The following is a 22,853-nucleotide window of genomic DNA, read 5'->3' as shown; positions in this document are numbered from 1 at the left end:
CTGAATTGGCACGGGACAGGATCCACTGCCAAGCTTTTGTTTATAATGCGCTGAACCTAAAAATTCCTTAACCCACTTACTTAGTAATCTATTAGAGAAATAATTTGTTCGATTGGACGCACAGGTAGTCACAGGTCAGACACAGACAGAAGTTTTTAGAGCCATTAATACAACCAAAAGTACTATATCACACCTATGGAATTAATTCTAATGAACAGGCGATGTGTGCTGAAGACCTGGCAAAGATCGTGAAAGATCAACAGACTGACAAAATGACCACAACCTGATCCAACTGCAGGTATCACCCCGCCTTATCCACATGTTAACTAACTTCGAAACTTACTGCGGCAATGCAAACTACGTTAAGATCTACTGTGCCTCAGACGCTTCACGAAAGGTTTCCTTGCAAGAAAACTCGCAATATAGAGATACTATTTGGAGTGTGTTGTCACCACCATGACTGGATCCAGGTTCAGTAACCGCACATTGTTTATAGATGAGTCAGGACTCAACCTGCAGACAATGAGGTTAATTTCCGAGGTAAGTTCATGTGGCAAGAGCAGAGCAGAAGATATTATCCGTCGAACTATGGAATCCCATCCCAAGACCTACGGGAGTTCAGAGTGGCTCGAAGTTTGCTATTCTCAGGTCTCGATCAATAACCTTACTGTGAGTATAGATAATCGTTGTGGGATCTAGATAGCAACTTGGGGTAATCACATCCTTTAGTAAGTGTAACTTTCACAATTTGTAACATAGGTGTTCATCCACACGAACTCATGCTTATGATAAAGATACCCTTTTTCCTTTGGTTCGTTCTTCTTCTTCTTCTTTCTTACTTACTTACTTCTCGGCGCTACAGTCCATGTAGGATTCGGGCCTCCTCAACTACACGTCTCTATTCTTCTAGTTCTCCAACGTCGTATTCTCATTTCTCTCAAGTCTTGTTCTACGTCTTGTAACCATCATAGCCTAGGTCTTCCAATCAATCTTCTTCCTCCTGGTCTTCCATTTAGAATTCTTTTCGGCAGTCGGTCCTCGTCCATGCGTTGAACACGGCCCACCCACTTTATTCTTCGTTGTTTAATATGTGCCACTATGTCTAAACCTTTATATATTTGGTACAATTCTTCATTTGTTCTTATCCTATACAATTCTTCTATCTTTTTTGGTCCGTATATCTTTTCTCAAAATTTTTCTCTCCCATCGCAGTAATAATGTTTCGTTTCTTTTAGTTAGGGTCCATGCCTCGCTAGCATATATTACTATTGGCCTTAGGATTGTTTTATATATATGGTTTCCTTTGCCTGTCGTGATTTCCTTTTGAAATTTATGATTTTCTGTAACGCGTATAAAAACCTACTTCCTGCTGCTACTCTTGCTTTAATATCAGTTGTTATGCCATTTGATTCAGTCACTATTTTATCAAGATACTTAAACTGATCCGTTTGTTTGAATGTATAATTCAACATATTTTTGTTCTTTAGTTCTCTTGAGTTTCCTCTCGTTGTTAGCATATACTTTGTTTTCCCCTCGTTTATGCGTAGCCCGTGGTTTTTCGCTTTTCTTTCAAACTCTTGGAACGCTCCTGTTAGGGCCGGTTCCGTCCGTGCTAATATTACCACGTTGTCTGCATACGCCATGTGCTGCGTTAGCCTGTTATTTATGCATCCTCCTGCGTTTGTTTTGATTGTTCTTGCCGCTTGTTCTAGTGCAATGCAAGAGCACCGGAGATAAGGGGTCTCTCTGTCTTAGTTCACTATTTATTCCAAACTTTTCCGATCTGATGTTCTGTACCTTAACTTTCCCCTTTGGGTCTTTCAGAGTCATTCCTATCAATTTTGTCAGTTTGTGTGGTAATCCTATCCTTTTTAGGCTCCTCATTAATTCTATTCTATTTAGGATGTCGTAGGTTTGTCTAAAGTTATGAACAGATGATGTAGATTTATATTATATTCGTACGTTTTCTCTATCATTTATCTAATGGAGAATATGTGGTCTAGAATTGATCGTCCTTGGTTTTCATCTGTAGCCACTTTCGCCTTGCTTCGTTCCTTTCTTGGATCGCTTTATCACACTCTTCGTCATACCATATTGGAAGTTTTCTGTCGGGGTCATCTTCCCCTAGCATTTGTGGGTTTCCCTACTAATTGCAAGGCAGCAGTGCTGATTTGGTCCACCCCGGGGTGAATCCCGGTGCCCACCATATCTGATGGGCGTTCTCCTATCCGCCATCTGGTGGGAGTTCAGTATCGTCCCCAGACGTTCTTCTCCTTATATACATCTATATTCGCATACATCTATACCCTAGTTTTGCTTTGTTGTTTTAATTTTGCACTTATTTCACAAATAACTTACGGATCAAAGAGGAAAGCTTTTTTTTTTTTTTTTTTTTTTTTTTTAAAAAAAGTAACTTTTTGCGCAAGATTAGAAATCTCAAAAGATAAGAACACTACATAAACAAAAAGAGTGTCTACCTGTTGATCACGAACTGGACAAAAAGTCCCGTAACCATATATGGATGGACTCTTCATGCTGCTGAATCCAAAGCATATTTAATTTTATTGTCTCTAAACTTTGTTGTAACGCTCGACTTCCTGCACCAACATCTGCTTTTTCAAAGAATGACGACACCTGTAAATGTTAAAAATATCTTCATGTTAACCTTCGTACAGAATTTATTAAGTTTATGTAAACCAAACATATTCTATTTATTAGAATTTGTATCAGACTGAGTTTGCATTTGTCTACAAAAGTTTTATTAAGATACGAATTTAATTTGTGCAGTTCTTTTATATCCTGTATGTTAATGAAAGCTACGTAAAATACGAACAAATAATAATGGAACGAATGGATAATTGATTTTGAGTTTAACGTCCGTTCAGCAGCGGAGCTATATGAGACGTAAACCTACTGATTCACGTGGAATCTAAACCACATGAGCTGCCTTCGGGAATCGAACCCTGAACGAATGGATGGATGGTAACATTGAATGAAGCGGAACCATTCCATAAAATCCATAAACTGGATTTTAATCCAACACCAACTTTGTATGCTATGTCATGAAATCAAACTTGTAACCGTATCCTGAGTAAGAGATCCTCTTACCACCGATTATACAGTTCTCCTCCTTTCTCTGTACATCTCAAAATTGCACGTTCTTTAATCATCGCACAAACTTTGTTAATAAACGAAATTTTAAAACTTCTATTTCTCGAAATTTCTATCGAGAGTATATCCACTTTTATCTAAACTTCTCAGTCCTAACAAATATTGAAGATTTGATATTCATAAGAACTGCATCACTTAAGATGATATTTTATTAACTATTGGGGCACTAAACTGATGCATGGTTGTAACTATTATATTAAACTTCGGAATGTATCTAACATTGAATAGTGTTGAAAGTTTCAATGAGAACCTCCACTTTCATCAGGGGTTAATTAATTTAACCACACACAATTATTTGAATCACAGCTAATGGCTACCATTACAAATGAAAAAATCATTTCTGGTCAAGCTTACCTCTAATATTCTGAAAACAAAATAGACAAACCACGCCACAATAGCTACTTTGTGGCAAATATACGAGATGCGTAACAAAAGTACGTGCCATTTATATATAGCTCCGCCCATATTCAATATTTGGGTGAGACCTTTTCGTCGCTTTTTAACTTAATCTCCGTCCACCTCTACAAATTGTCGCCGTCTGTGTATTCATCTTTCTAAAGCATCTGCAAAGTTATCTTGGAATGTGTGTTTGAAACATTGATATACGATACTTCCGAGAGGAATTCTGGATAAAAAAAAGTCTGCCCTGCAAGGAATATTTGACCTTGGAAAACAGCTTGAAGTCACTGGGAGTAAGATCTGGTTCGATTCCCGGCAGGAGCTCATGTGGTTCGGATTCCACGTTAATCAGTAGGTCCACGTCTCATATAGCCTCGCTGCTGAACGGGACGTTAAACTCAAAATCAACTCAACTCAAGTAAGATCTGGGAATGAGGGTGGGTGTGGGAGATTAGATGTGTTGTGCTGCAAAAAAGTCGAGGAGAATGCCCGTCGAGCCACAATGCAGGAGAAACTGAACTTACAAGCTGTAATCGCTTTTCTTATGGTTCAGGAAGCAACCTCTTCTCCAAAAGTTGCACCTAATACTGCCCAGTGATTATATGCCGTTTCAGTACAGGGTCAGCTAGAGTTACTCCCCTTTTATTCCAGAATAAGTCATAGGCAACTTTTTTGTTTGAGGAAATCGTGCGGTTTTTTTTTTTTTTTTTTTTTTTTTTTTTTTTTTTTTTTTTTTTTTTGGATGGAAGTGAGGAGAAATGTTTCCACTGTTCGGATGTCGTTTTGTTTCGGGATTGAACAGGGAAACAAACGTTTCATGTATAATAAACATGGAGTCAAACAATTGTTCACTGGTAGCAGGTCAATGGCAATTGTCTTGCGAGACGTCTTCACTTTGTCCATATGTCTAGGAATCGAACGTGAACTGACTCTCCTCAGGTACAAGTGGTCAATCAGAATGTGTTTCACGGAACGTGGGAGAACCCTGTTAGGTTCCACAGATTCTCCACAGTTCGTCGCCTGTTTTTAATTACCAGTTATCAACACGGACAATGTTTTCAGAGGTTGTCACAACTGGCCATCCAATCCTTGGCAAACCATCCTTTAACACCCTCCTCTCCTCACCATGAATTTCCGCACTCTTCCGAACAATATTATCTGGAAGTGCACTGTCCTAATACACATTCTTCAGCTACCGATGAATATACACAGCTTTTTCACCTCGTGCAGACAAAAGTCAAAAACTTGTTGCTCCTCCACAATAAAATCCATGGTATCACACTAATATTCAAACGGGTTTCTCTTCAACGACGCATCTGGAGAAAAATACTGTGATTAGAAACTTGCAGTTCGACACAGTTATACCTTAAATGTGTACAGTTCAATCCCCTGCAATTTCACTAAAATGCTCTCGCGCGTTTTGAACCTACATCAAAACGGCATGTACTTTTGGTACGCACCTCGTTAAAGCTTGAAATACACTAATGTTTCTGTTCTAGTCATTCATTGGGGATTCAATTGTGTTGTGAGGAATTTTCTTTTACTGGTGCAGTTATTATGTTTTCCAGCATCATGTTCAATAAACTAAACAGTAAAAATACTTAGTTTTTTTGTTCACCATGTTACCGGAATATTATCGGTACTGGAATCGGAAAAATTCCGGTTACTTGAAAGATATATTTATTTGTTTTTCAAGTCCTCTGCTACGTACATGGTTTCGTTTTCAATCTTTGGTGACTAAAACTTTTGATAAAAATCGGAAAAGTTCGGATTCAAGCATTGCAACTCCTCTCATACAACTTCGGTGAGAAAAAGAATCTTTAATCAATAAATTTATTTACTTATTTATTCGTTCATTCAGTGCAGCATTTTCCAACCTTTTCAGGTTTGGGAACACTATCTGTGTAATTTAAAATCCTACAGCATACATATAGAAATTAACAGTTTTTCTTCTAGCATAGCTAGTGCTAAGATATTTTGTACTTTTAATCATAAAGACACATTACAGTATACAAAAGTAATGTAATTCAGTAACAGAAAATGCAAAATAACTATTCCGTAATGGGGATGTGCATCATTAATTAGTTTCCATGTTCTTACTTTCTTCCGGCACACCAGTGACTCCATCGCAGTATATCGTGTATACAGAATTGTGAATAAATCTTAATACACTTATTATACGGTACCGTATTGTATTTCATTTGTATAATAAAGATTTAAAGAAAACAGTCAGCTTAGTCATGAAAATTACAAGGTAAATCGCTAATCCGCAAAAGCCACCTATACAATTTGCTTTCATTGCTAAAATAAATTGCCTTATACATTTTTTATTTAAAAGATACTTAAAATTTACATACAAACCGAAGAATACCTACCTCCTGATAATCATATTCTGATGAAAAGTGTGAAACAACACTAGAAATTAACGATCCACTTGTAAAGGTTCCATTGCCAAACATTGCCTGCATTTCTCGCCAGTGAGCTTTCAAGTGTCTCCATGCAAGGAACTGACCATTGGGATTAGCTGCCACTACAGAAATTACTGTCTTTACATTCTGCGGTTTCACTTTATTTCTATCCAGAGTGGCTTGCAGATATCTACATGTATGGAACGAACAATATGCAATTCACAGTACTAACATTTACTTTCATAAATTAATGTGAAATATTATGAAAAAAGGCTTTCACGCGAACTGAATACAATGTTTCATGCAGATTGTTAACTACTGACATTTTTAATATTAGAAAAGTACTAACCTAATCGTATTCCTAGAAGGAACAAAAAAAACTATCCGATATTTCGGATACGTACACGAGTATCCTTTTACGAGGATATAGACACTTAATACATGTTATGCAAAAGGTTCTTCATATGTTTGTACTATTAGTATCAATGGATCATTTTAAAATTTCCATATTTTTTAAGTATATTTAATACACTCACCTCTTTACGTAAAGGGTGAACAAACATATTCTTTTCCAGTTAAAATCAATTATTTCTAAATACACTTACAAAACTAATATCTTTACTCAATAATTAATTTTTATTTTTCACATATATGCACTATGGAGGTCATACAAGGATCATTATTGCCAGATCGTATTACCGAATTTACAGTGATTTGTAATTTTAATAGTAGGCAAACTTATAAAAGGAAATTTTGGAATAATACAGAAATGAGTAATTTTGTAAATGTTATTGTTGTATATGCATCAAAGTAGTAAAGTTATATGGTACAAGAGTAACAGTTCAATTTTTGTTGACAAGTTTGATGGTAATGTTCCTTGTCTAAATTCCCATTTTTAGTATTGAGCTTTGGACTTTTCGTCCTAATGTAATAAGCCTCAAAAACGTTCCTTTCAATCGATAATATTGCACGGTTATGAAACCTTTATATCCTGTGCATTACAATATCGGTCTCCAACAGCTAAGATAAGAAAAGCAGTCAATTTATCTGTATGAATAATAACTAAGTACAAGTTACAATGACCTTGTGCAATAGCTAACGAAATGAAGCATTGTGATTAGAAATGAAATAAAATCTTTCAGTTTAACGTCCCACGATAATGAATAATGATGGAAGAATCGGTAGAATGAGAATGTAGAAGGGAACAGGGGTACAAAAAAAAACCCGACAGGATGTTTTCTACCACACAATGGCAGGGTATCGAATCAGGGATCTCACGCACCAGAGGTTAACCGCTCTACCACTGAGCCACCGTCTTCCCTGCAATATAATTAGAGAGTTTAAAATTAAATCTGAATGACTAACATCTCAATAATGTTTGATTCAGAGGTTTGTATCGTAATAAGGCTTACTCATTGAAGGGTTTCACTATGCTCCTTATCATTTTTTTCTCTTTTTGTTGTAAATAACTCAACAACAATATGGTAATTTTGAATAGTACAACAGTTATTAAAAGAATTAAGATTGTTTTCTGCACTTTTGATATAAAACAGCAATTTAAAAAATGAAATGAAATCTTTAAGTTTTATATCCCACAGTTATGCCGGCTATGCTAAAGGAGACGGTGATGAAGAAAAATGAATGAAATGGTGGAATGAAGAAAGTGGAAGGAAACTGGGAGAACCTCGAGAAAACCCACGCACACGGTGTTTGTCTACCACAAAGTTCACTTAGCGCGAGCTGGATCGAATCAAGGGCCCCCATACACCGAGGTGAATGCTTTACTACTGAGCCACGGCGGCCCAGCAGCAATTTAAGCGCCGGAGAAGTACTGACATTATAAACTGAAACTTAAAATTTGTGGACAAACTATAACAAAAGATCCGCCAACACTTATTTGTTTATTTACTTGCATTTTATTAATACTATTTTGTCGTTGTTATTGTTGATATTTTCAAATTATTCACTACAATTCAAAAAGTAATAGAAACTGTAACGAAAATAATTGACCAAACAAGGAAAAGGGAGACAATATTAATGAGTGGGTCAGTTTGTTATAATAACTACAATTATTGCGCAAGAATTGAATACCCTGGATAACGAACGTCAAAAGTAGTTTTGAGTTAAATAGTTTCTCTTTTTGTTGTTCTTGTACACATAAACGGCAAATATCTGTTGAAAGTAACTTACGAGATTGAATTTGGAACTGCAATTCATAGATGGCACCAGGACACAACCCACATGCAAAGATTTATTAATACTGGAGCAATAAAGTATACTAAACTATTCAGCAACTCAGAATCTGTTATACTATTTCTCTCTAATAAAACACCTGGATCTCGCTTATAGAGGTAATGAAAAGGAACCAAACTTACCGCTGGAGTAGCCACTGATCAGAAGCTAGTCCCAGTGCCTTCAGTAGGAGTTTTCTCTCACTTGGAACATCAGTTTTCATGTATCTCGACCAACAATATTCCCACTCTTGTACATCACCATACTTTATACCTGAAAGGAAACAACCTGCAGTTAATATCAATGAGAGTGGAAAACAGTTTCATACAAGTGTATATGATATTATATATAACATTTAAGATACAATAAACCTATATTTATATTGTTCCTAACGTTTCCGCCTTTTAGGATAAAAGTAGTTAAATCTCAATTTCATATGAATGCACGATTATACTGGAAATATTTTTCGGCTTTATTCGGCGTATACCAACATTGATTTGATACACAACCTACTTCATCATAAACAATAATATGGTAACCGATCTGACACTTAAGATGTCACACTGAATTCAGGTATAGCAACTCAGGCAACTTTAGTTGGATTTGGTTTATAATCCAGAAAAAATTCTAAACGGAAATATGCGTGAGTTTAGACGATATTGATGAAGATACGCAGTAACAACATAATTTCATCTATACTATATTCATTGTTAGACTGTATATTCTGTAATTCTTTTTCTACTGCAACATGGCAGCACTATGCCTAGCCAAGATGTGCAATATGAGTGTGATCGGTCAACTAGTTTGTTTACATCTGCTGGTTATTTTAGCTGGCCTCAAGTGTGTCTTAAGATTTTTACAATGAATAAATATTAAACAAAGTATTTGCCTTGCGCTGTGTGTTACCAAAGGAATTTCGTGTACAGAATCTGAAAAGGTTGGAAAAGACCTATGGTGTGTTAGTTTTATTAAAAACTCAAGCATACGAGTGGTACAAAACATTCAAAGAAGGTCGAGAAGTGTGTGAAGATTTGCCTCGTTCCGATCATCCCTCAACTCTTTGATGAAGACATCAACAAAGTGAACGAAATTGCTATGGAAAATCATCAAGCAAGCTTGAGAGAGAGACAAACAGATGGCCCTGTAGTTCACAATTTCACACGAAACCGTTTGCATCATCCTTATTGATAATTTGAGCATGAGACACGTCGTCGCTCGACTTATTCCGAAAGAGCTGATTTTTTTCCGAAAAGAATATCAGAAATAAATTGCTACAAATACGTTTGATCAGTCTAGATCCGATCCTACTTTAATGAAACGCATTATTATGGGAAATGAGACGTAAGTTCGTGAGTTTGACATGCAAACAAACCAACAGCCTCTGAATGGAGAAAAAAAAATGTCCGAAAATAGCTTTTTTTCTTTATTCTTTGTTTTTCTTTCTTTCTTTTTCTTTTTTTTTTTTTTTTTTTTCAATTACCGTGGTGGTGTGTATTTACAATTCCTGCCGGAGGGATAATCGAACTGTGAAGCCATAATAATGCACTATCACCATTTATTGTAATTAAATTTTTGGCGAACACTTCAACGAATGTTCTTGACAAAATTCCGTTTTACCTGATAGTGTCTCGACAAAATAAATTTCGATGATTGACTATGATTTATTGACAAATTCCTTTTTTTTTTTTTTTTTTTTTTTGACAGAATGGATGTTAATGTAAAGCTAACGATATAATTATTCTCGGTAGTCTCCTTTGATTAGGTAGTATGTTCATAAAGGAAAGGCTGAGATTTTATTTGCAATACTAGCAAAATTTTCTTTTATTTAGATAATCATAACATATCAGGTATTAAGTAAAGAAAGAAATTATTACATTAAACTAACACATATACTGATAAACTACCACACTGTAAATGAACAACCAATGACTAGATAATTTGATGATGAAAATAAGAAAAGCAAAAATAATAAATAGATATAAGTGTAAATAGTTTAAATTAATTAATTAAATTCCCGATCAGAATAAGATACAGTATTTGTCGGTGATTCTCACCTCTTTACTGAGCCGCCATACAATTTTTCTGGGAGTTCATAAACGTACTTTATTACATATTTGCCACTGTGTAGAGACAATACTTATAGCAGTAATTTCACGAAATTGAATTGTTAAACTCATTTTAAATAACTACCATACATTGCATAGATTAACATACACTTTATTAAAACAATATGCTTTTATTTTTTTTTAACGATCCCCATTGCGTATTTTCTTAGTACATTCCAATTCTTCAGTTTACAACTGAGTTTCTTTTAATTATGAAGTGAACATTAATGAATTCGTAAAGCATTAATTAATTACTAAATTGCTTCTGTAATTCTATATTTATGTAGAGCTCGAAAGTGTTTTGTTTATCAAATACCGTAAACTCTTCATTTGACGGACTACCTGAGACAAAGGTGAGTCCATAAAATTGGCAGTTAATTAAATGCGATTTTTTTATGAATAAATATTTAAAATAGGATATTACATTCGAAAATTGTGCTTTATAATGTAAATGTACAGTATTTAATGTACATATGATATTAGTAACAAAAACCCCTTTCACATGCGCATTAGAAGAATGAAAGGAAGCCTTATATTTCAGTTACTTTCCCATTGAATGTTATTTCTTAATAATCAAATATCTAAACTGTCTGAAATTATTATAAGAAGCAAACACTTTTACATCTGAAGATCTCTTTACATATGCAATGATGCTGTCCATACGGTCTTTTAGTTCTGATAATTTAGAGCCAAAGACGATCGGTTCTTCTTTCTCGTCATCACTATGGTCCTCTTCACCATTTTTCATATTTTCTGCTATCTCATCCTGGCTGAAAACCTGGCAGCCTGAATCACCATCGTTCATGTTTAGCTATTGTACAATAGTGAGCACCTATACCAGAAGATTACAATTCGCTACAACACAAAGAGCTGGTCGGAACTGATGTTTGAAACTGCGTGTGTGCATTTTCCACAAATATAGCTGAAGTTCCGACACGAACAACAAGTGGTAGTTTTACTGGTCTATGTAAGAACCATTACCATATTACAATTGCATCTGTCGCCACATTATTTTAAAAACCTAGTCGAAGTTTCCTGCTTCAACAGCCCCTTTCACCCAATTACGTTAGTCTAATTCTGTCCGTTAAATCATGGGTTAATGTATTTATAAATTAGTGTATATTTACGGTAAAGTGTACTATATGTTTATTCCTCTATGTCATACGATACCGTAGCAATAACGTTCAACAGCTAATGAAATTTTTTTTTTTCAATAAGTCTGTATTTTTTCTTCTAAATCGCATATGTTTTAGGAGTGGGTATAGTACAGTACATTATCACTTTCTCCCTTCTGGAAAGGAGTCCGAAATATATATACTAAAATCTTTATATATACTAATAGTGGTTATAGGATACATATTGAATAGCTTAGACATAAAAGCTTACCTTGTATCCAGGAAGCAAACGTTTCTCTGAACTGTCTCGATGCTCTCTAACACATTTTACAATCTTTTCAATTACACTACTAAACTGATAGCATATGGGTACGTTCCCTCCTTTCTGTGAAAATTCCTTTTTAAGAGAAATTGAAGACATTGATAAAACACACATCAGAGAGAATCGAAATAGCTTAGGGAAATTTTGCCCCTCGGACACAATTCAGTAATATTTTCTTGTAAGCAATCTAAAATGCTGTATAAAAACTAAAATCAAACATGAAATATACCCAATGATATAAATAACTGAAACTAAATATTTTGTAAAAAGGAAAGAAATAAGTTCCTGATCATTCCTCTTCGGATTCACCTAACAATACAGTAGTAGTACTAAGTCAAATATGGTGTACCTGCAGCATAAATGACTTCTCTCAGATTGGGCGGAATTCGAACTCCTTTATGCATCCAATCATCAAATTTTGCCTTTGCTTCTTTTACAGTTGCCTGTACTTCACATAAGATTGCAGATGCTAGAATGTCTGACCTCATTAATCTGGAAGAAACAGAAGAAGAATATGTCCTATCTTGTCATTAGGAGAATAGCAACGTAATCTATCGTTAAAGAAGTAGGAAAAAAAAAAAAACTTTAAAATCTCTACATATAGTATTATGAATGGCGAGTGTAGAAATTGGTGAAATAATCTGAAGCATGATGAAGGCCCCAAGAAAACTATTCAATGTCTCCGAGGTTTTTACCTTCAAGACTAAACAATCAACCATTTGTTGTAATCTATTTCTTTACGCAGTTTCCACGAAAATTTGTGAGACATTATAATATTGAGGAAATTACATTGTTTACAGAAGCGGCTTTAGAATTTTAATTTGGTTAGGCCCGCTCCCTCGTTTATGGATACATATACACGCTTGATTGGTTAATGACCGTAAGGGATTACTTTTACGGTAGTGGTTGATGTTATTTGTTAAATAATTATCTAATGTTTTGACAATAGGAAATTCGACGCAGTACAAACATTATACGCTTTTTTTTTTTAAGAACTTCAACGCAATATGAACGTTACATGCTAATAAAATAAAATAAATATATAAATAAAACACGAAACCTTTTAATATTGCTAACAAACACTGATCTACATACAACGTACACTTTACAAAGTTAAAAAAAAATCCTTACTTTTTGAGATGAGTTCCTGTGTCTTTCCACCCAACATATTTCGTTACAGGAGTGAGTAAATGTCTCATATATTCCATAAAGTTCTTATACGAAGAGGTACCATAAAGGGTTCTGCTCCAAGTTTGAAAATGGTCCAAAGCAGTTGCCCATGGAACATAATCTGTTTCGTTGACCAAATACAGCGAGAGTTCAAGAGGTATTGTTGCATTTAGTACACCAGCTCTGAAATAAATTTAAGAAAGAAGAAAAAAATGACATATATCAAAACTTAACATAAATAAGGGAGAAACTGAATATTTTCAGTTTGCAAACCTTGAAGTAAAGTAATGAAATCGCTAACTTTTCTATTTCTCTGTTAGATGACAAGATAGCCCAGGTAAAAGGCATGTCCTCATTCATGACAGGCCAAGTGGAGCTCAAATGGTATGATGGCAGGAATCCACATTTACATTTTTTTTTAAAGTTTAACGTCAAACGACTTGAGGCTAAGGAAGATGGTGATAGATGAGGTGAATGATAATGGAATGAAGAAAGTGGAAGGAAATGGAAGAACCCACGCAGGCACACGGTGTCCACCATAAAGATCCCATAGCGCGAGCTGGGATCACACCAGGGATCCCACGTTACCAGAAGTGAGCGCTCTACCACTGAGCCACCACGTCCACATTTACATGACCTAATCCTTTCGGGGAGGTGATGTTGTCAATATCACACTGAGGGCGCCTTTACCCCACACATTTCTCAACGTATTCATTTAACAGAGGCTGCATCAAGCCTTGAACAGTATTTAAACGACGCGGCATATTACAACAGAAGAACAATCAAAATAGCTGCAAAAGAGATTATCGACATCTACCAAAGCATCTGATTAACATCATATATTTACCGAATTTAAAAGCACAACACAGTATTAATACTCACGCAAGTTATGTACGTATTAAATCAAATAATAAACAAAATCTTTAGAATTATAGTGCGATCTACATAACCACAGATTATTATATAAAATCTCAGATCATCTGCTTTTAAAGTACTGTAACAATTTGTATCAGGTAACTCCAACGTTAAAGGAATGCACTTATTTTAAGAAAGTAATGACAGTATTATTTTAAGAAAGTAATGACTTTTTTTTAAAAAAAAAAATGTTCCTTTCGGCAGACGAATACTTTGCAACTGCACATACAGTGCTGAAACATTTCTGTTTAACGCCTCACCTTCGAAACCTTAGGCAAAGAAAGAAGGTGAATACCAAAGAGAGAATGCTGGGTTGCCTTGGCGGTTTGGGGTCATGTTATCCCGCTAGAAGATGGGGTCTTGCACAGAATCCAGATAAAGTCGAAAGACTGGGTTGACGAAGTCACGAATGTCTTACACGGAGAGTGCGAACACGCGCTGGATAAACACATGCTCGTCATTGCATCCGACAAACCACTCATATTGCTGATTACCATCACTCTCCATTTGCCCGCCACTGCAATCTCTCTCGACACTATTGAAGACGTTCTTAGCGATTAACATATGTCGTGTAACGTGCAAACGGAACGCGAGAACGTAGATCTGTCTCCATCAATCGAGTGTTTATTGTTCGTGCGAGGGATTATGGTGGCTTTAGATGGCACTGAAGCACTGACCACTGAGAGACACGTGTGCTGTCAGAACCCTCTAGTCTCATCGTATGTGCTGGCGATGGAACACTGAGATGTCACAACCCACGTGAGAGGTAACTTTACAGAACGACGACCGGGCCACTCATACCTCAGTATAAGGCCACACTTAAAGTCATTTAACTGCGTTTATAGGCGTACCATAATCCAACGTCATCCTGGAATCGCAGAGACAGGCTTTCATCCACACACACAACGGATCTATACACATACACTCGTCCTGTTGTCCAACGATCTTCAAACTAATAGTAACATGTCTTCTACAGACATGAACAGCTTCTTTCTACGGTGGCCAATGTTCAGGGAGCTTCGAAGATCAGCATGCCGTTTACAGACACACATTCCAGTTCATTCGAATCGGATCCAGCATACGGTGCATTCTTAAATGACTATTCGCCAGTGTATATATACGTTATGAGTTTAGTTAAAAGAATTTATTGATGTGGAAGAGTTTCGGCTATAGCTGCTCTTTAGAAAAGCTCACACAACAATATTAATAATAATAGTAATAATAATAATAATTGTAATTGTAATAAATAAAATAAGAGAGAGAATTATTCCAGACGAACATTACGAATACTTTTCTCGGTAAGTTTTAGTAGTAGTAGCGACGAAAACATCGAGAGGAGACCTTGGTCTTCAAGGTTGGGAGGTTGACGATAGAATTGGCAAGTAAAAACAATTGCCACATCAAATATGGACCGAAAAAGGAATACAAGTGAGAAAAAAGACCAGGGCGTACTACAGAAGCGACGCGTACACGGATCGGCTTAAGGCCGTGAAAAATGAGCAAGGGCTATCCCTTAACAGTGGACGGAATGGTTAAAGAAGCGAGTTCAGCAACAGCACATGAGAATAGAAACGTGAAAGGTCGGAATCTTGACAGGTATGAGCTACGAGTTACACGAAATGCCGGCAAGAAGAAGAATAAGCATAGCATACATCCAGGAGACTAAATGGATGGGTTCAAGATCAAAGGAAATAGGAAATGGAAACAAGCTTATATACACGGGAAACAATAGAAAGCATGACGTTGGAGTAGTCTTGGATAAAAGTATGAGGGAGAAATTGGTAGGCGTGAAGAGAGTAAGTGATAGAATTATAGTCAAACTCGTGTTAGGAGAAAGAGAAACCAAACCAGGAATTTTGGATGGAGCTAGCAGAATTGTTCGTTACATGAGCTTATCTTAGCAGGAGATCTTAATGGGCATGTAAGACAGAAATGAGGAAGGTGAGAACACACTACAAGTAGCGGAAGCACACGATCTTGCTATTATGAATACCTTCTATAAGAAGAAGGAAGAACACCTCAAGATCTCATAACGACTTTATCTTCTGAAGAAGACAAAACCTATGCAAGCAACTGCAAAGTAATACTAGATGAGAGTCTAACTTAGCAACACCACTTCGTAGCAGCCGAAATCTGCAAGGAAAAGGTAGAAAGACGACGACCAAATGTTCCTGTTCGAATGAAGTATGGAAACTAGATGGGACAAGTGCTGAAAACATTCGAAGATAAAATATCACTTCGCAAGTATTGCAAATGAAGGTAGAAGAGGTGGACGTGGTAAAGGAGTGGACCAGAGTACTAGCGGTACTCAGGAAAACAGCAAGAAACATTGCGGTAAACAAAAAGAGGAGGCCTCCTTGATAGAGAAACGTGATGGTGGAATAAAGAAATTCAAGCAACTACGAATGACAGAACTCTGGTAACTAACAAGACCTGAAGGATGACAACAAAGCGAAGGATAACGCCAATACAGTGTAGCAAAAGGCAAGTCTTATGACGAATTGTACAACCTGGAAACAAAGAGGAAAAACATTTATAAGCTCTCGAAGGCGAAAAAAAAAGTACATGTGCGCTGCATCAAGGATAAAAATAACGAGATTCTGACAAGTGAAAAGAAGATAAAGAAGCGATGAAAATATATTTCCAGAAACTTCTCAATGAAGAAATCCCGGGGGAAATTTGCGAAAATCTACCTATGAATCAGGGACTTATTCGGCATGCATGTGAGTATGGTAGAGATAGAAAACGTCATGAAAAAAATGAAAAATGGTAAAGCTCCAGGACCGGATAATATCCCTATGGAAGAGTTTAGGTAAAGAAGAAATGCAGTGGTTTATTCGGCTCTTTAATAGGATATAGGAAACAGGAAATATATTAAAAGAATGGAGAAACAGCTACATTGTGCCGGTTTTAAAAAGAAAAAAGATGTGCAAGAATATGACAACTACAGGGGAATTAAGCCACGCAATGAAGCCTTGGGAGAGAATGATAGAAGAAAGCTTGAGTAAAGAGACTGAAGTAACGAAGAACCAATTTGGATTCACGTCAGAACGGTCGACAACAGATGCAATATTTGGACTTATGATGCTAATGAAAAAGTACAGAGAATACCAAAAGGACCTCCATATGGTTTTCATCGACCTAGAAAAAGCGTATAATAGAATGCCACGGGATCATATTTGGCGAGTACTAAAGATAAAGTCTCTTCCGAACACATATATCTGTATAATTCAAGATATGTATGATGGATTAGGGCAAGAGTGAGGAGCACGTGTGGAATAATAGAAGAGGTCACAGTTAAAGTAGGACTTCACCATGGATTTAGTCTTAGCCCATATCTTTTTGCAGTTGTGATGGACGAGCTTACAAAGGAAATGAAATCTTTGAGTTTTACGTCCCACGATTACGCCGGCTAGGCTAAAGGAGACGGCGATGATAAAATAATGAATGAAATGGTGGAATGAAGAAAGTGGGAGGAAACGGGAGAGCCCCGAGAAAACCCAAGCACAGGGTGTTAGTCCACCACAAAGTTTACTTGGCGCGGGCTGGGATCGAACCAGGGACCCCAAGCACCAGAGGTGAACACTCGACCACTGAGCCACCGCAGCCCCCAAGCTTACAAAGGATATCCAAGAGTTAGGAAATGGGAAAGAGAAATTAGACACCTGGAGAAGAGCATTTTGAAGAGCAAAGAGCTTAGGATTAGTAAAACCAAGACAATATTTACATTCCCCATTCAGCAAAATCGTAATTGAAAATACAAGAATGTGACTGAACAAAGAAGAGGTGGTAATGTCGAAGAAATTTAAATATTTGGAATCAATACTGCAGGTAAATGAAGAAAATGTAAACACAGAATTAGCAGCAGTTGGACAAAATAAGTGAGAAGCGGCAAGGGTGGACTGTGACCGTATGATACCAATAAACTTTAAAGGAAAAGTTTACAAAACAGTAGTGAGTCCTGCAAATTACACAGTGTGAATATTGAACGACGAAGAAGAGAGAGAAACAGAAGCTGCATGAACTGCAACAAAATAAACTTCGATGGTTTGGACATCTAAGAAAAAGGTCTTTGGGATAAGTAGCTCACCAAGTGGATGCTACAAAACTGAATGGGAAACAAGAGCGGGGCTGACCAAAGAAGTCGGAAGACTGTGTGAGAACGATATGTTATTGTGTAGTGTCATAGCGGATATGACAAAATGGAAAAAGTGGGGGACAGCGATCCAAAAAGTGGACTCCAGGGTACTGGAAAAAAGGTTTAGAAGAAAATAGTCAAGAAATAAAATAACTGCAACTTGAGAAGGTATATACTGAAACCGATAGTTGTTTTTTTCCAAAAATGTAAACTGTAACTCAAAATTCCCTTGAATATATATATATATATACAAACAATATTTGTTTCACTTTCTTACCTATTTAACGTAAACGCATCATCAATCAAGCTTGCTCTGTCAGCGGCACTAAATACCGTGAGATTTTCACGTAAGGCATTAATTATGGACAACCACATGTCTTCTGGATACATGACTCTGAAGAAGCCAGTTTGATTCACATTTGCCTTGATCCACTGAACGTCTGAATCAACTTCGAACGTCACTAGAACAGAACACAAGAAGAATTCAGCATACATACAAAAGGATATCAATGATTTAAAATTGGGCCATTTCTCTTACACGCAATATAAAATAAGACACCACACACAAGAAGAAACAGTACATTTACAAGTGTTTTCGACACACTGCACTAAGGTTAAATGTATACTTCTTCCTTTATAAGGCACATATCCAATTGATAGTTAAGTTCTTTTCACATACTGATTGATCACTATCTCCAATGTAATACATGCAAAGGTCGCAATAATCCTAGCCTGTAAGAAAAGGTGGCACATAAATCATTATTTTATATACTCTTACAGAAACACATCATACCCAAGCCACTAAAGGTGAAAATACATCTAAATTAAAAGAGTGAAAGTTTGCGAACTCATGCTCCGACTTAATGCGCTAGACAGTAGTTGATAAATTGTTTAAAATATAAATTGTTAACACGATTTCGGAAGTAATATCTCATTTAATCATTAGAAATGTTCAATATTATAGGTCAGTGGTTCTTAACCAATATGTCGCGACACACTGGTGTATCAGGCAATCCCTTAAGGTGTGTCGCGAAATTTTAGAATTTAAAAAATATGAAGAATTCAATAATAATTAGTTAAAAGCGAGACAGACTGTACCAGTCAACAATAGAATTAATGCTCAGTGCTGTATAGAGTCATTATAAAAACTAAAAAATGAAATGAAATGAAGCCTTTGAGTTTTACGTCCCACGATTATGACGGTTAGACTAAAGGAGACGGTGATGATGAGTAATGAATGAAATGGTGGAATGAAGAAAGTGGGAGAAAACGGGAGAACACCGAGAAAACCCACGCACACGGTGTTTGTCCACCACAAAGTTCACTTGGCGGGTGCTGGGATCGAACCCGGGACCCCAAGCACCAGAGGTGAACGCTCTACCACTGAGCCACCGCGGCCCCATTATAAAAAGTAATTGGTTTCATTATTATAATAGGTATTATTATTATTATTATTATTATTATTATTATTATTATTTATTTATTTATTTATTTATTTATAAAAAAAAAAAACAAGTGTGTCGCGATGTCCTGGACGTTTTGTAAAGTGTATCATCAGTTAAAAAAGGTTGAGAATCACTGATACAGGTAGATACTCTGGCTATCTAAGCACATCACAGGTAAGATGCAGCACAGTTTAAGTGATCAAAAATAGCACATACACCTAAGGAGTAAAGATTTATGGCTGAAAGAATTAATAGCGTATATGCCAGCACACTAAGGATTATTAGCCAGAGGCCTCGAGTCTATCACTTACTCAGTCGCACATTTTCTCTCATTGAATTTATTGGATTTGGTGATTTAAAATACCGGTTGTTAATGCTATTTCTCAAAATAATACTTATACGTTAATTTCAATACTAAAAACATATACATGTATATAATATATATTATTGAATACATTCCGTAATATACATCAACTACTTTAGATTCATAATACTTTGTGACTTACTTAATAATAAGTACTTAGAATCTTAAATCAAATAGTATCAATTTTCAAGGTAATGTCTTTAAATTGATTACGGTTGCCAAAAAGTGCATACTCTTTCCGAATATATTCTTTTATCAATAGCTGGAAAATTTAAACACACACAAGATATTTTGACGAAAAAATAATTTATGCAACGTTACTGAATTGGCCAATTGCTTCCGAAATTACTGAAAGAAAATCTACATTAGGAAACCACCGTTGATGGTCATTGGGCAAACAAATAAAACTTAAAATGAAATGAAATTACTAGTCTTATGTCCCACGCTTATGACTTCTGGACTAAAAGAGACGGATAATTAGTGAAAGTGAATGATAATGAAGAACTTGGTGCAATTGCAATGTGGAAGAAAAAGAAGGAAGCCCAGAGAAAACTCACGGACACAATGTTGTCCACCATCAATTCACATGGGCTGCAAAGGAACTAGGGATCCTCATAGCAAAGGTGAACGTTACACTACTGAACCACCGTGTTCTCCAATGTAACTTGAAATTCCTGTGTATTACGTACTCAATATTCACGGTGTATTACGTAGTCCATCAATATTTCTTCTCTACAATATACATTTAAATACCAGAAAAAATGTTCATTATGGTTCTCCATGGTCAAGTGGTTAATGAATATGATGTATGTGCGCCTGATCCTGGGTTCAATTTCCTACAGAGGTACTTACATCAGATACGAACCACCGTAAGCAGTATAGGTCTTGCGTGAAAGGGAGATTACGTATGAATCGTCCACCCACCCCCTCCCTCAGTCAGTCAGTCAGTCAGTAACTAACTAACTAAATAAATAAATAAATAAATAAATAATTAAATAAATAAATGCAAATCAATATGATTCATGCATGTAAGTTCTTACCATCAGTCATATTCATCCATACATGCTGTATATTTCTGGGCTGCAGATCTGTGTAGTAGGACAAAGGAACGTACCACTTGTAATTATATGGGGATATTTGATCTTTCGCTGATTCATTAACAAATGGAGATAGCAAAAATCTTTCCTGTGTGGCTGAAATAGTATCTCCTTCTCTTTCTATTGTTATTAAAGGAAACCCCATTTGTCTCGTCCAAGTATCCATAATAGCCTAAAAAAGAAATATTACCCCAAATGAAAATAAACTCTCTTTTCACGAAATCATCTATCAAATTTACTGGTCTTCATGTTTACCAGTAATTTAAAAAAATATATATTTAAACAAATACGTAATTTCATCAACACACAAATTCTACATTTATTTTTTACGAAAACTAACAAGTCAGAACACTTTCTATATCATCATCTATACATGTCAGTAACATGTGAAAAAGTTACCTACTTGAAATCCGTGTTTGTTTGAAAATAAGTCTTCACGGAAAGAAATTCACAGAACGGATCATTATATGGGTGCCCAAAAGATGGAAGAAAGGGTAAAGAGCAAAAAGGAACCCTACATCTTACGGGTTACAGTGTATATCTGTCCCTTCCCTGCTTTTAAGAAACAAGTATTAACAAGACAAACAAATAAAACTACAAGGAAAACTACTTAAAAAAAAATAGTTGTGTTGAGAAGTGACAGCAGGTGGTTGAATAAACGGATGGAAAAAGGGAAAATATGGCTAAATTGACATGGAAATATATAATGATAGAAGAAACGATTATTTTTGAAGTTTCAACACACGAAAATGACAGGTACAATGCAACAAGGACGACAAAGGAACAGATGGCAGACGAAGTAAAAAAGGCAGTGGAAAGAAAAGATAGTATGGAAGGGGATAGCAGAATGAAAAATGGTCAAGTAGATAAAAATTACAGGAGAGACTTGATGTACACTCGTGTCCAAAATGATTGTCACATATCTATAACTGTCTTCTTGTAAGAATATAATTTGATAAAGACTTTGCAGGGAACTTTTAATACTGATACTATGTGTAGAATCGGGAAATGTATACTTGTGGTAAATTTCATAGGAAAAGAATTATAAATACGAAAATTAGAATGAATAACACAAGATGTTGCCAAATGAACAAGAAAGTTTTATTTTCATTTTATTGTTCTTATTTACTGCTTTTTTGACATGAAATTTGCCACATCAATGGCTTTGCCGATTATACATTTACTAACATTGTAAGAAATACCGGGCGAATTCGTTATAAAATCATATTCCTACAACAATATATTTATAAACATGTGACAATAATTTTGGACATGAGTGTACATCCAGATTCAGCAGGAATCCCGAATCAATGATTATGATGATGCCGGTAAGCAATTCTCCCAACAATCATTAAAAAAGTACGTCTGTGAGCACAAATGGTTGATCAACAGTTCGAAATTTGAAATCAATAACACGACATCGAGAAAAAAAGCAAGACAGCAAGAAAAAAAGCAAGCAAGAAATCAAGAAAGAAAGAATATTTAGTATAATTTCCTAGCTTAATTTACAAATTGAAGTTTCACGTTTCTTTACAGCAGAGGCTATATAAGGAGGGATCTACTGTTGTAAGTGGAATACATAACGATTTTATCCGAGGCTTAGTATTCCCATGAAATCAACCCAGGGTCACGCACGTTAACCATCTGACCACGAATGACCGTGTAAAATTTCTTAGTTTCTACGAATATTGTAGCAACATTTCGTACCTATCCGAGACTTTCTAAAATTAATAAATAATGTACGAATCTCGCGTATTTATAAGGGTCTATATGTTTTAAGTTTCTTACTCTTTATACAACGTAAGATGTTAACACGAAACGCTATTAAGGACAGATAAATAAATAAATAAAAGAAAAACATAACGGAAATGCAATTTCTAGTCTGCTTCTACAGTAATCTCTTTCAATCCACTGACAAATACTTTTCAACAATACAAAAGCCACTTTTAATGCATTTAAATATTCAAAAATA

At 35.8% G+C, this 22,853-nt stretch overlaps 1 protein-coding gene across 1 annotated transcript in view; it reads right to left on the bottom strand.

Annotated features, from left to right (window-relative positions):
• LOC145668277 (endoplasmic reticulum aminopeptidase 1-like) overlaps nucleotides 1–22,853 on the bottom strand; it is a 127,290-nt gene that overhangs the window by 12,326 nt on the left and 92,111 nt on the right. Inside the window, exons 11-17 of the mRNA XM_081735984.1 lie at nucleotides 20,825–21,053; nucleotides 18,253–18,436; nucleotides 12,884–13,105; nucleotides 12,102–12,244; nucleotides 8,354–8,483; nucleotides 5,946–6,168; nucleotides 2,478–2,634 (exon numbers count right to left, since the gene is read on the bottom strand). Of these exons, the coding sequence (XP_081592110.1) occupies nucleotides 2,485–2,634; nucleotides 5,946–6,168; nucleotides 8,354–8,483; nucleotides 12,102–12,244; nucleotides 12,884–13,105; nucleotides 18,253–18,436; nucleotides 20,825–21,053 (1,281 nt within the window). The 3' untranslated portion in view covers nucleotides 2,478–2,484. The remainder of the gene's footprint in view (nucleotides 1–2,477; nucleotides 2,635–5,945; nucleotides 6,169–8,353; nucleotides 8,484–12,101; nucleotides 12,245–12,883; nucleotides 13,106–18,252; nucleotides 18,437–20,824; nucleotides 21,054–22,853) is intronic.

Source organism: Thermobia domestica, chromosome 13, assembly GCF_964235325.1.
Source record: "Thermobia domestica chromosome 13, izTheDome1.hap1.1, whole genome shotgun sequence".
Classification (NCBI taxonomy): Eukaryota; Metazoa; Arthropoda; class Insecta; order Zygentoma; family Lepismatidae; genus Thermobia; species Thermobia domestica.
This window is presented reverse-complemented; position numbering and strand designations above follow the sequence as displayed.